Genomic DNA, 14,063 nt, shown 5'->3' with positions numbered 1-14,063 from the left:
GTGGGTGCCTGAAAAATCGGCCTATCAACTCATTGATTTCAAACGTTTGAAAAAAAAAGACCAATCAACAGTGAAAAGCCCCCCAGTGGTGGGCCTTGGCTGTGGACATACAGTACAATTGAGGGGGATTGAATTACTCTCTGCTGACTGACAAGCCACATGTGCTGCTTGAGATTTAAAGTTTGCAGGGGTGTAACCAGGCATACACACGGATGCACTGTGCGTTCATTTTTCTTTTTGGCCAACGATGATATTATTCTCTGTGAACTTAATTTATTTTCTACAGAATAATATCGAAAACCACATTCAATTGTAAGTTAAGGTCACCTGTATGCATGTGCAAGTCATCTGTATAAATTGTATAGTCACTATTGTTCTGACACCCAGCCTTGTTTGCTTTCACGTGACTGAGGTAAACAATTCAAGTTACCTTTAGAAGTCCTGTCTTATTCATCTGTCAAGCTGGAACTTCATTTATCTCTTATTTGGAGGGTAAGGTGCCCTTCAGCTCTCAGGTAGCCTTTGTCTTGAGTGTCGTGCTGGTGATTTTTATCTCAGATAAAAATCTCACTGTTCGTTGCGTCAGTAGATCGGGGGGCACTTGATAATAAAGAGCAAGAGAACAAGGACAGGACAATTTGATTTTTCCTGCAAAAAAGAATTTTGACACGGACTTGATCCAGCTTAGTCCTCTAAACTAACAGGGTGACATGGACAATTTTCATAAAAAAAAAGAATAATTTAAATAAGATATTTGAGAGCACTATCGGAGTATCCTGCCATATGATATTGGTTGATTTTGGGAACCATGCACCCCACGTAAGCTGGGTGATACCATATATAAACTGAATTCTTAGTAAATTGATCATTAAGCTGACCATGGATGTCATAAAGTAGATAGCAAGAAGGCGTAGAAATACTACAACGATGAACAGATTCTTTTCAACTCAGGACAGCTGCCGCAAACCACATCGAACAACTGTATAATCTGCAATTCGTACAGTACTCAAAGTTTATGATTCAGCAAGTCCCTGGTTAAATAAGTATACCATTCCGGGTGAAATGTTGTACATGTCACAGGGATAAAACCAAATACACTTTAATAACTTTGGATTATAATCCTGTCTAATGGCTATTATCGGTGGGTTAATTGTAGGGGATTAAAACTAAAGCCGTTGGGATCTAGCAGGGATAAATAGTATCCCTAGGGACCATTCCCACAGATGTTTGGATCGATCTATCTCCCTGGAGAGCCTCACTAAATTGCTATCACCTTAACCTGCTTAAATCCAATGACACTTTAATAGCCCTGGTTTATATGCCTTTCTTATGGCCATTATCAGTTTGTTTATTACAGAGGATTTTAACCTAAGCCGGTTTCAGTCCAGTCGTAAGAAAATATATTACTAATACTGTGATCCCTTTACAGAACTATGCGATGTTATACTCATTTTTGCTTAATTCTGATTTAATAGATATTACCATAACACATGTCATTGAAATGGATTGCAATGATGAAGAAAAAAGTGGGAGAGAAAATGAGATAACAAGCGGACTCTTAATATAAAATATTTACAGGAAAAAAAACCTATCGTGTCTTCTCTCTTCCTTCCGAATTTTAATGCACTGCAGATATTATTGTTTCCAACTTCTTTTCTTGAAGAATGCTGGTACGTATAAGTTTGGAAACAAAGGAAGATTTCAAGAATGTGTATGATAGCTGTGAGGTGTTGCAAGATGGTCCAACAAGGCAGAGGCGAGCCGCTGCAACGCTCAGGACACTGAAGGTTTTCGCTGTGCACATTCTCCATAACGACCTTCTTATACAAGTGTGCTTGCCTGTACATGTATTATCCTTTCGTGTACAATAACTCACATCCATCACTCGCGCCTTAGCAATTTTCGTCGATCCCAGTAGACCCCATGAAATACAATGTACTTACTCTAAATATCACGTTAATTGAACGATAACATTAAGTGAAAATATTTAAATCAATTTATCGTAGTACCAATCAATTTTTCGATAAAACAGGAAAAGCCCAGAAGAAAAAATGCTAAAGTTTTTCCTTTTATTCATACTGCTGAATGTTATCTGTTTGCCAAAGATCATTTTCTTTTTGTTTTTGGTTTGGCAACTTTAATCCTTGTTCTGTCTGTCTGAAGAGAATAAAAGGATGCAGGGCACAGATAAGAAGTATTTTACATGGGCGGGGAGGGGGGAGCTGTAGAAACCGTCACATATTCAATTTACAATGTATATGCGTACATGAAGAAGAATTGCATTATTTTAAAGAAGGTTAAATTTAGTTTTGTTTACGTTTTCAAGGTATTAAAATACAAAGGCTAAATAATTTTTACAGAAAGTTATTTGCCCTTATAAACGTCTTATATTTTATCCAACTTCCAGCAAGCAATAATCTGTAAAATCCTAGAAACAAATAATTCATACATCGAAAATTCTTATGAAAATTATGCTATTTAAGGCTCATCAATTACTTTAAATGAAAAGCGGACCCATTTAAAACAACATAACGTTTCCCAGCAAGCACACGTTGATAACATAATACTGAACGTTTCATGCAGTGAATATGTTAGTTCGGACAGTAGTTTAATCTTTTCTAAACAATTTGCAAGTGAAAGTTTTAACCTTTTTAAAGTTTAACTTAGAAGACTAATTTAAACTGAACAAATCTTAATTTCAATTAATGGTTATAATATTTAAGTTGGTTATTAAATTAAACATTCTAACAAGAAAAATGAACAACATGGCAATATAAGAATAACCGCGAACAAACCAATACCGGTAAATGAACAGTCCTCGGATGGGGCATGTACATGTGCCTACGTGGTCTGAAATACCTTTGTAACTGTACTTGTAACCTGAAATTTTTTAATTGGATTAAAATTAAAATTGGATATAATAGTGTAAAGCATATAAAAAGGCGCTCAGGTGCATAAGGACTTTACAGTTCAATAAAACCCATAACGATGTTTTCGTTGCGCACAGTGGGTCGTGCTGACGAGGCCTCCGGGCCGAATCAGCTGTAGGGACTTACAGGTATATAAATAAAAATGTAGGGACTTACAGGTATATAAATAAAAATGGAAAGAACAGATTAACTTTGTTCGTTTTCTTGTTTATATATATATATATATATATATATATATATATATATATATATATATATATATATATTTTTTTTTTTTTTTTTTTTTTTTCACGGAAACTCGGAGTCGGGGTTATTGCATGTCTCTTGTTTATTTAAAAAATTAATTTTAATTGTGTACAAATGCTCCGGACTGTTGAGCACTCTGTTCTACACTCACGCTTGTTATATATATATATATATATATATATATATATATATATATATATATATATATATATATATATATATATATAAGTCCCTTCTGGCGTTCTCTTATCAGTGGCGTAAGTTCAATTGATATCACCCCAGTCCATTTTTAATTATAATAAAATTCCCAGTTGTTCAAATATTCGTGATTTAGAAGACGAAATGAAAACTGAAAATACTTCGCTATTTTAGTGAAACTTTGATAGCATTATAAGATGTAAGTATTTCATATGTGTATGTGTACTGTAGAATGGGTTAACATTTTTCGTGTTTTTTTTTTTTCATTGTTATCATCCAGTACACTTCATTGCTCAAAACCAGTCCTTACATTCTATTGGATTCTCGTTCCAGCATTAATTTATAAGTGAGAAATGATCCTGATATTGTGCTTCTGAATTTTTTTAATTGCTTTTAACAAATTGCTCATTTCCCCACAGGATATTATCAAATGTATCGTCACTTTTTCAATAATGTACAGGCCTCATAAACGCTTATTGTCGAATGCTATTTTAACAAATTGCTTATTTCCCTAGAGGATACTAGCAAACGTAGCGTCACTTATTCAACAATGTACAGGCCTCATAAACGATTATTGTTTTATGCTACCACGAGCGTGTCTTAACGCTCTGCCTTTGACCACTAAGTTTACACAAAACTTGCCAAAATCTTAAACATTTGTGGAAAGCGAATTTTAGTATCTGATATTTTTTTTTTAGTAAGGCCTTAAAAGGTCTTTTATTTCACACTAGGAAAAAATGATTGCCTTAAAAATGGTTAATATTTAAAAAAATGTGCTAGTTGTACATGTTAGCTTTAAACAATAACATTTAAAAATGTACACACTGCATCGTATAATAAGATAAATTGCATAAACAAAATCGTTACGAAAAAAGGTGAAAAGTGTATTTAATTTTTTTTCACTCAAAGTCCAACATTGTAAAGGTAACTAAGATAAATTGTCCCTGTCGCCAAGAGCCAACTCTCAAGCACTGTCATGCCTTAGGGCGGGGGAGGCTTAAGTTGTGCTGATTGTCACATGATAAAAATGAATTAGGGTGAATGAGGCTTCTTACATTTAGCGCACCTTCCTGAGGAAGGGATATAGAGGAAACGTCGGAGCCCATATCATCTGCTGTCTGTGAGAGTCCAGTATTCTAGATTTTACTGGTTTAATCAAAACTGCAGGATGGATGAAAGAACATACATTGTTTTAGGCACCTCTGCACGTCGTGGCTGAAGGTAAATAGTTGCTTTCTGATATTCATTTTTATTTTGTGACAAGTAAGTACGCAGAAATATGCTCATTTACCAGTCCCATTCTTATTTAGCGTGGCCAGGGAACAAGGTAAAATTTACATATACTGTATTTTCGAAGGAAAACGCACGTTGCAGCCACGATACTAGGTTGTCCATCTCCCAAACTGGGAATAAAGTAGATTGTACCGCTAGATATGAAAAGGGCTTAAGCGATACGCGATATGTTTTAAGAGGTTCTACCGTGTGATTACGCAAAGGGACTCCACACCTTTTCACCAGTTTTCCGCCAGTTCGTTTGTCGCTGTTAATCATTAAGTAAGGCGGAAGATAACACAAGTCTGTGCTATAAATCTTTATATATGCGAGAATCCCCGAAGGTAAAATAAGGCTCTATGCAGTACATGCATTACTGCTGTACATATGAATTCTGATTTGCATGTTATTTATGCATCGACCGATGAACCCCTCATGCACAGGATTATATGGTATGTTTTGCATTGGGCTTTTGAACAATAAATGTTAAAGTGACAAAGTGTTAGTTTTTAAACACACGCTTGGTAGTATTGAAAATTTACAAAAGCCAGTGCTTGATGTCGAAAAAATAATCTAGTCTATTACCTCCTGACAGACCTCTCCGCCGGTCAAACACCTTGACAAAATTTTCAATCTCTCGCAGTGCTTGCCCGAAGTAATGACAGAAATTGATAAGGAGTTTTTTTAACCTTTTCCCAGAAAATGTCAGGAAGGGTTGACCAAGGTTGTTTGTCGAGAAAAAGCACCAATTTTCCCCAGTAAAATTCGTAAATCATGAATCTGTTTGCGAGGAAATCTTACGCTGGGCACCTTCATGAAAAATTTCGGAAAAGATTTCATTCTTAAAGATCGAATTTTATAATTCCGCTTTACATTTCATTTTCAATTTCTCAAAGATTGATGTCATTTGTTATTATTTTAGTATCAATTATATTTCAGTAAAACACACCCCTTGAGAATGGTTCTTGGTTAATAGAGGAAAGCAGAATCCAGCCATCATAAGACAGAAAACAAATCAATAAACCAGAGCAGTTACTTCATACCTTATTTCATTAATTGATTTGTGTAAACTATGCGTGTGACAGATGTACGTTCTTCGCTGTAACACCTTGCCAACACCATGGCGTCATATTGAAGAACACAGCCAGATATGTTCACACGTGGGGATTGACAAGTTAATCAAAACCTGCATTACCGCCTTCCCCTCTCTTAACTTGTATATTGCAAGGACAGGGACAATCCAAGTGTTATGCAGATGGTGATTGGCGGATAATTCACTCATCGTAAATAATGGATGATTCTTTACAAGGTGCTATGAAACATTATACACACTAAAATTTGACGTTGTGAAAATCTTCCGAACATTCCATAATATCGACTAACAATAATTCAGAGTTTCGTGAAAATGGCGTCATTGAAAGAAGGCATTATGGTAACCATGGTGATTTGTATAATGATCGCAACGTCGACTTTGATCATCATGTATGACGTGGACGTTACAAACATTGCTCGACTGAGAAAATATGTATCTGTGTCTTCCATATTCAGATATAACGGAACAAAGTTCACTCTGGGTGTGAATGCCACGAACACAAAACAAATATCTATTGGTATAGGTTGTGCTATCAGTACCAAGGGATTTAAACCATCCTCAGTTTTGTCCACACTTCCAGTTTTTACAACGATGATGCCAAGTTTCTGTGAGACAGTTTCGGAAGGTTACTCCTATCATTTCTATATTAGCTACGATTACACGGATGCTTTCTTCAAAGATCAAAATTCGCGAGATACTTTCAAAGCTAAATTTTTCGACATGGTCGGAAAGCTTTGCTCATCGTCTATACTTATATATCTGCATTTTGTTCACTGTCCATTCGAGGGTTCACCTGCGCATGCTCAGAATTACGCAATAATGGCGGCGTACAATGACTCAATCGACTACTTTTACCGAATTAATGATGATACGAAAATGGTGACAAAGTCATGGACCGAAACATTTATCGCTGAACTCTCCAAGTTCAGTCCACCAAATGTTGGCGTTGTCGGACCAAATCATCGAGGAGGAAACTCACAAATTTTGACGTACGACTTCGTTCACAGGACACATATTGACATATTTGGGTTTCATTACCCTGCTGTTTTTACAGGCTGGTTTGCCGACAATTGGATAACAGCGGTTTATAAACCAAATAGATCGAAGAAAATTGCCAACATAAGGGTTATACATACCATGGCAGCGGGCACCCGATATAACGTGAGAGCAGATTTGATAAAAAAATTCAAAGGTCAGCTGGAACATGACAAAAAGACACTGAACTCATGGTTAAAGAAAAATAAAGAAAACCAACTGTGATTTATCAGGCCCGTAGCCAGGGGGGGTTCGGAGGGTTCGAAAGAACCGCCCCTTTTGGTGGGAAAAGGTCCACTTTGGGTAAAATTTGATGAAGGTTCATGAAGTATTTATGGAAAAGGGTCCACTTTTTCAGAAAAAGAACCCCCCTTTTGAAATTGCTAGCTACGGGCCTGTTTATACTGGATTATTAACTTCTTGTGTGTCCAACAAAGTAGCACTTTAAAAGGATTTGTTCTGTATTGATGACTGATATGAGCATCATCATAAACGGGATTCTGTGGACATCGTGTGAGAAGAATTATTTACATTTACTAGCAACACAAAGGGAAAGTATCGTTCACACTTTTTACTTGACTATTTTGATATTAAGCTATATTTATTTGCTATATATTTATTACTTTTTGAAAACAAACAGAGGTATAAGATAAAGCATTCACAGCAAACAATATGGTAATTTTACATGAACAAAAGCTGAATAAATTATTATAAATGATCATCTGTTGACCACCAGCAGACAGTGAGTCGATTACTGAATTATGTATACATACTATACGTATCACTGTAGAAAATTATAAACATCTAAAATGTGATGTTCAAGGGACTGGAAACTCCCTTTGAAAATAGAGTGCAGTCTCCCCACCACAGATACGCAAAATTTACCAAATTTGGAAAACAGTAAAATGCATATTTTGTTAGCCTCTTTCAATTTCTTTTAGCAAAAACATTGTTAGATTTTTCGCGCCTGGATAATTATATACTTCTAACAATCAATACAACAGTAATAATATATGTCAGCATAGAATCGTTTAATTGTTTAACAAGAAGGATAAGTAGGATACTGTGGCCCTAAATTTCGAGAGACAATTTCGCCTGTAAATTTTTTGACATGGTCAAACAGTATTGCCTATACTTGTATATCTGCGTTTTTTTTCGCTGCCTATTCGAGGGTGCTCCAGCGCGAGCTCAGAGGTATGTAATAATGGCGGCGTACAATTACTCAATGGACTATCTTTACAGAATTAATGACGACACATCGTAATCGTAATGGTAACAAAGTCATGGACCGTAACATTTATCAATGAGCTATCGAAGGTCAGTCCACCAAGTGTTGGTGTTGTCGGACCAAATCACCGAGGAGGAAACACACAAATTTTGACGTATAGGAATACACAGTAGTTACTGGTACCAGCTAGTGTTAAAAAAAGGACCTTCCACAGAGCAGTATACCTGAAATTGTGCCGAGTAAGAGAGTCCCCTTGAGACACGTTTGAGACACGTTTACTTTATACAGGGAGCTTACGTCACGCTTACCCTAACCAGTATGAATCTAATGAAATGCGGATTCTGTTTCAAGGACCCTTAGCTTTTTTTCCAGCGGTCTTTATTGTTTTAACGGTTTTCCCACCGCTACTGAAACCATTCTTTTATATACTTATATATTTATAGATGTTAACAAAAGACACAGACCTAGGAAAATAGCATACGCAACGTGCCTTTATTTTGCATAAATTGGTAAATCACCTGGATTATCGAGACAGTTTCTTAGTTAAAAAACAAAATGTTAGGTATACTACTAAATTTTTTTCAAGCTGTGTAAGTTTTCATTTCCCAATCAAAATAGGAAAAAAGAAATATCCTGATATTTAGCTGAACATCCTTCCGAAGCCGATCATATTCACAGTGAATTTCATGGTATCTATGTAATAGCTGTTTTCCCAAAGGCCGTCATGTTCTCTGCATTTTAAATGTTATCATTTTTACTTGCAGGCTCCTTCTCGGACCTCCAAATTATCCACAGCTACATTATAGGGGTATAGCACACCGGTCGTTGTTTCTACATAAAACTGAAATCAGGAAAGAGTACAATGTAGTTCGTCAAAACTATTGTTGTTGATGTACATGTATAGGCTGTGGAAGAAGTGTGTTTGACATTAAAAGTATATATAAGCATAAAAGATCGGTCTTATTTAGTAACTTAGATGTGTCACCCGCCATGGCAAATTATCCTTACGGTAGCATATAATATCGTAATACTTAAAAGGATAATATTGCTCTCCTCGGGAAGCTGTTGGAACAACATCGTACCGGTAATTGAAAATTTTAGATTGAGCATAAAGAGCTAATTAAAAACTAATAAAAACAAATATTGTTGTAATATAATTGCATTTGGTGGGCTACGCGTTTTATTGCCAAGGATAATAATGGCATCAAAATCTTTTAATTGGCTGTTACGTACATGTGACTCTCTATAAAGACGCCATTTTCAGAAGATTCATTATAAGGAGCCAACTGCCAAATAAGACTGTCGCCCAATATTGCAAGTATTTCATCACAAAAACACAAGATAAACAGCAAGGCATAATTATATACATGCTCAAATAGCAAATTCAAAGCTTAAGACATCTCTCTAGACTTAAAAGCCTTACCCGAAATGTCATGGGACTGAACAGGAAGTCGAGCGAGAACTGAGCCCGAAGCCATTCGTTACGGTTTCCCTTCACAGCTCCAAGTGGTGTATACTTGCCGCTGGACAGCCTGGGGGGCATGTGGAAATGCATGTACATACGTATGTTACATATCTACAGGTGTCATGTGACTGTGGCGATATACGCTTTGTACGCCTTTAGGGTTTTTTTTTCGATGAAATGTGAGTACTTTGTTATCAGTATCCGTACGTGTGACACTGGGTCTGTGACACATTAACTCCGAGCGATCTAGGCCAGAACACCTCGAGCGTCAGTGAGAAAGGTAATGGAGGCATATATCGCTAAATGGTGACAGTGTATATTATCTTACACAAATCCCGAGAGAAAATATATCGCATTACAACGAAACACACCCCTTAAACCCAGTGGCTGGTTTAGGGGGTCCTTCCGGGCCCCTCTTCGAGTTCTGGTCCCCTCTAGAAATTAAAATTTTGACTAGCTGAAACATAGTTCTAAACCGTACCAAATGGCACCGTTCGCCCTCTAAATTTTCAAAAATTTTGGGGCCCTTCAGCGGGCCCCAAACCCCGCGGACCTCCCCTTCAAATAATCCTGGATCCGCCCCTGTTAAACCGATTAAAGTGTATAAGTTATAACGCCACGGTCACATAATATCCCCAGTACTGAATGTCTAGGAACCACACAATGGTTGAGTTAACGTAGCCTTGACATCCAATTCATGTTTGATTTGGAAAATAAGATTCAACGTTGAAATTTCATCACATAAAAAAATGAAAAAATGTTGCAATCTCGACGGGTTGTGGCACATGAAGTTCAGGAAATTAAATCCTGAAATTCAAGTCCTTTATTTGAATGATAGAATTAATTTGGAAGGGTTTAATTGTAAACGTTGAATAAATAAGTAAATTAATGACTGGTATATTAGAAATCTGAAGTCGGTCTGTCACTACCATTTAATCTATGTACTACACTGTACGTGTATCTTCCCTGTTACTCTCCTGCATTACGTAATATGCGGTGATTTCACAGGGTACACATAGTTCTGTTTGGGGGAGCATGGGTCTGTAAAAATCTTTCCGTATCTCTGCAAGGTTTATCTGTGACTAAACACTTATATGAGTGTCATTATTCATATAAAAATCGTGTAGAACAAGTAAATATAATACCTTCCAACAATCAATACCCCATTGCCATTAACGCCAGCAGAGCCACCTATCGGCGAAACCGGAAGATTCCAATTATACATGTGGTAGTGAAAACTAAGGCAGAAAAAAGATGGCCGATGGATGGTGATTTCCGGAGAAAGCAGCCTGGCTCGATGTAAAAACCACGATGCTGCAGCGTAGATGTACCTACCTTGATAATGACAATGTAAAAGTAAAGTTAGACGGTTTTAAGTCAAAGCACGTACAGTACAAGTATGTTTACGGTCTAAATCTTGTTTCAGTCAACAAAAACAACTGAGAGTCCACGCTACGCGCCAGACATATATAGCTCAGGTGAATTACACAGGTAGATTGATCACCAAGCATCATTTAGACTAAAACACCCCAAGTTTTGGGCTAAGCCTTAGCTTGCTAAACTTGAATAGTCGACAGCGTAAGACCGACTTTGCGATATTGGTATTAGCGCGTAAACATACATGTAAATGTATTTTTTGACTGTGAATATACAGTTCCTTGAAGATTTTTCTGAATTGTCTAAACATTAATTTATTTTCTAGCGGGTATCATGCCGCCTTTAAACTTTTTAGATAACCATGACGTACGTACGTACCACTTCCGTTGGAACTGGCGTCTCCGTAGGGTCCTGTGAGTATTGACGGCGTGGGTCCAGAGTTAAGAATCCATTTCTGGCTTTCTCTCTCGTCCTGCGACCACCCACATAACTGTGCACCGCTGTCAAAGTCACAGGGCGGCGGAAGCCTGGGCGACTGAGGCACTGTAACACGGTAAACCAATGGGGCAATTAAATCTATTACATAGAGTATATTTACCAACATACTTTTATTTTCTGGAAATTATTTACTAGAATCATTTGCCGGAAGAAACTGCCCGCTAGCGCAAGCTGTGCATGTGCTTCGGAAATGGTCCTATGTCACATTCAAATTAGAACTCACTCTCTCGCTCTCTCCCCTACACAAATGCCTTCTAGGTTTACAGAGTATACATACAATGTGGAGATGCTCATTAGTTTCAGGTAACATCAAGAAAGATATCGCCTGTCATTAATTGCCAAGCAACTCAAAAGTGTTACTTAACATATTTTCACTCCCCGAATGAATTGACAAAGCGCATAAACAAATAATTATTTTTTACTAGGAAGATATGAACGACAGGTTACTTCTTTTTAGGTAAAACATTGGCTTCCTTACTAGATAAAACGATGTTTATCTTTGAAATATGGAAAGAAATGCGTTACATGACTAAATAATAAAAGCACGAACAATTAATGTTTGGTAATTTAGAAGTAAAATAAACAAATAAATAGTCGCATGAGTACCATCAGGTCAAAAATGGCTGATAGTTCTAGTTTAAGCAGGCTGAGTAGGAATGCTTACATTACTGGTCTAGGGCATTCGACAAAAGGACTAATACTTACTTTCATCTTAAAATATACAAATATCGTCTGACTTACCACTTGGTTTAGCGGTAGACAAAGCTTTTATGGTAGTACTAATAAGCGTAGGTGTGGCTGTCTTGGGCGTGGTTAAAGGGGGCGTGGTCAGAGTGCATCCGGTTTCAACCCGCCAATCCGAGACATTCGCCCCGTACAGACTGACACATTCGTTGGCCATTTTCTCCAGGATTTTGCACGCTAGGTGTTTAGCTTTAGCTACGTCTGGTAAAGACTTTATCACCAAATCCTTGCAACCATTTCTGAAGTTTAAAACGAACGTTTATTGCTTCTCATTTACTAAAGAAAGTGACTTTGAAATACTCTATATTGATATCATACCAAAAAGCCCTCGTTTTCATTGAACAGCTTTTATAAGCACAAGGCGGATTTGCTGAGACTTTTTGTGACACAGTCGAGAAACCAGACACCAATACAAAATGTCAGTTCACACTCACAACTTATAGAGGAACGCCCATGCCAGCTGCCATACAAAACTAAACCATGCCCTTCCCAGCTGTCAGTGGCCACGCCCCTCCCCTTGCCGCCAAAATACACAGATATCCTATTCTCTTACCGCTGGGGTACCTACTAGTCTTTTACGATTTTTTTCAATTTTGTAACAGGCTTTACCAGAGACCCCTGTTACATCAGAGAATACAGACATCCGAGCTTACCTAAAATATGTGCTAACTGTAGTCACGCCCATTCCTGCTGCCGCACAACTCTGGAAGCTCCTCCAAACAATCCCTTTCTCTGTCATCCCACAAACGACTTCTGCATAAGTGTCTCTGTCTACGGCATCGTTGCATTCCCCTGAATCAGATATTCAGTTTGCATATGCGTGAATTTAATTTTGTCATAGCCTAATCAAAGATTTTTGTTGTCCAGATATAACCAACTGAAGGAAGAATTTGTTGAATAATGAAACAGTGGATCAGATGACGTACTCAGGTCTTTCAAAGGTGCATTATATGAAGATTACAATTGTCGTTTAAAAAGTTACATATAAGATCAATTTCTGTTGTAGGAAGTATTTGCACTTGAACAAACCGTATCCTAATTCATCGAGCACCACGAAGACTAGGCCCAGCACAGCCAATCTCCACAAGCGACTCATATCTTCGAGATGACTGAAATCGACAAAATTCACGTCCCTTAAACTGTTCGCCAAACATCAAACAAAAATATAACTCGGTCTTGTTTTTGTTGGAAATAACTGCAATTTTCTTTCACTAAATCCCGCTCGTACTTGACAGCCAGGTCTAATTCTGGGCTGGATTTATTTCCAGTCCTTGTTATCTTGGGGACCATTCCCAGTTCCTATCGCACTGTGGATCGATCTATTCCCAAGGGGATTCTCGTTAAATTGCAATCAACTTAACCGGCTTAGATGTCTTTCACGCCTACTGAAGTTGCTAGGGGATAATTAATCATCGTTTATCAGCTTCAGTAGGCGTGCCATCTAACCCACTTAAGCTGAAAGCTATTTAGCGAGAAACCTCTTGGAGATGGATCGATGCTGTTAGATCAATCTAGGTATATAGGAACCCAGTCTAGATCGTGACATCAAAGCAAACTAACGTGCCCTTTTAACGATACGTCTAAGGGGCAGGTCGAGAACGTTTATTTTAGCTGATATTTTTCTATTTTTAGTTCAGGTTGATTTCACCAATGTTTCGGGGACATGTCACATATTGCGCAGTAAAAAGAAATTTTAGAGATAGTTCAAATACAAGGAACAGACAAGGATAAAAGTACTCACCATGGCCAGTAACATTACATTTATTACATGTACGCATATTCTAGGCTGAATACATCGGCATGATTACGTCATTATATATTATACATTGGTGAAAATTTAGGTAAAAATTCCTACGCGTTGAAGACAGTTCAAAGATTTGTTTTGTATGTTATCCCACGCACTGTCCCTTGAAGGTGATGCGATGTCTAGCAATTATCTACGTGGCTTAAATATACTTAACACGGTTATCACCCTCC

General features: G+C 37.4%; 2 protein-coding genes across 2 annotated transcripts; one reads left to right on the top strand and one right to left on the bottom strand.

The window, feature by feature from the left end:
• The first annotated feature begins 4,460 nt into the window (after positions 1-4,460).
• On the top strand, positions 4,461-7,493 carry LOC147759900 (uncharacterized). Its single transcript, XM_086996412.1, has 2 exons — positions 4,461-4,595; positions 5,586-7,493. The coding sequence occupies exon 2, from the start codon at positions 6,052-6,054 to the stop codon at positions 6,997-6,999; it is 948 nt and encodes a 315-aa protein (XP_086852538.1). The 5' UTR covers positions 4,461-4,595; positions 5,586-6,051; the 3' UTR covers positions 7,000-7,493.
• A 981-nt stretch (positions 7,494-8,474) lies between these two features.
• LOC106153085 (MAM and LDL-receptor class A domain-containing protein 1-like) lies at positions 8,475-13,407 on the bottom strand. Its single transcript, XM_086996411.1, has 7 exons — positions 13,116-13,407; positions 12,740-12,878; positions 12,084-12,325; positions 11,223-11,387; positions 10,613-10,802; positions 9,426-9,534; positions 8,475-8,843 (listed from the first exon to the last, which is right to left on the bottom strand). Exons 1-7 carry the CDS (start codon positions 13,180-13,182, stop codon positions 8,757-8,759), a joined length of 999 nt encoding a protein of 332 aa, XP_086852537.1. The 5' UTR covers positions 13,183-13,407; the 3' UTR covers positions 8,475-8,756.
• Positions 13,408-14,063: the final 656 nt, after the last annotated feature.

This window comes from Lingula anatina, chromosome 9, assembly GCF_051362555.1.
Source record: "Lingula anatina isolate TDL-2025a chromosome 9, LinAna3.0, whole genome shotgun sequence".
In the NCBI taxonomy this organism is placed as follows: domain Eukaryota; kingdom Metazoa; phylum Brachiopoda; class Lingulata; order Lingulida; family Lingulidae; genus Lingula; species Lingula anatina.
Note: the sequence above shows the minus strand (reverse complement) of the source record. Positions and strands in the feature narration are given on the sequence as shown.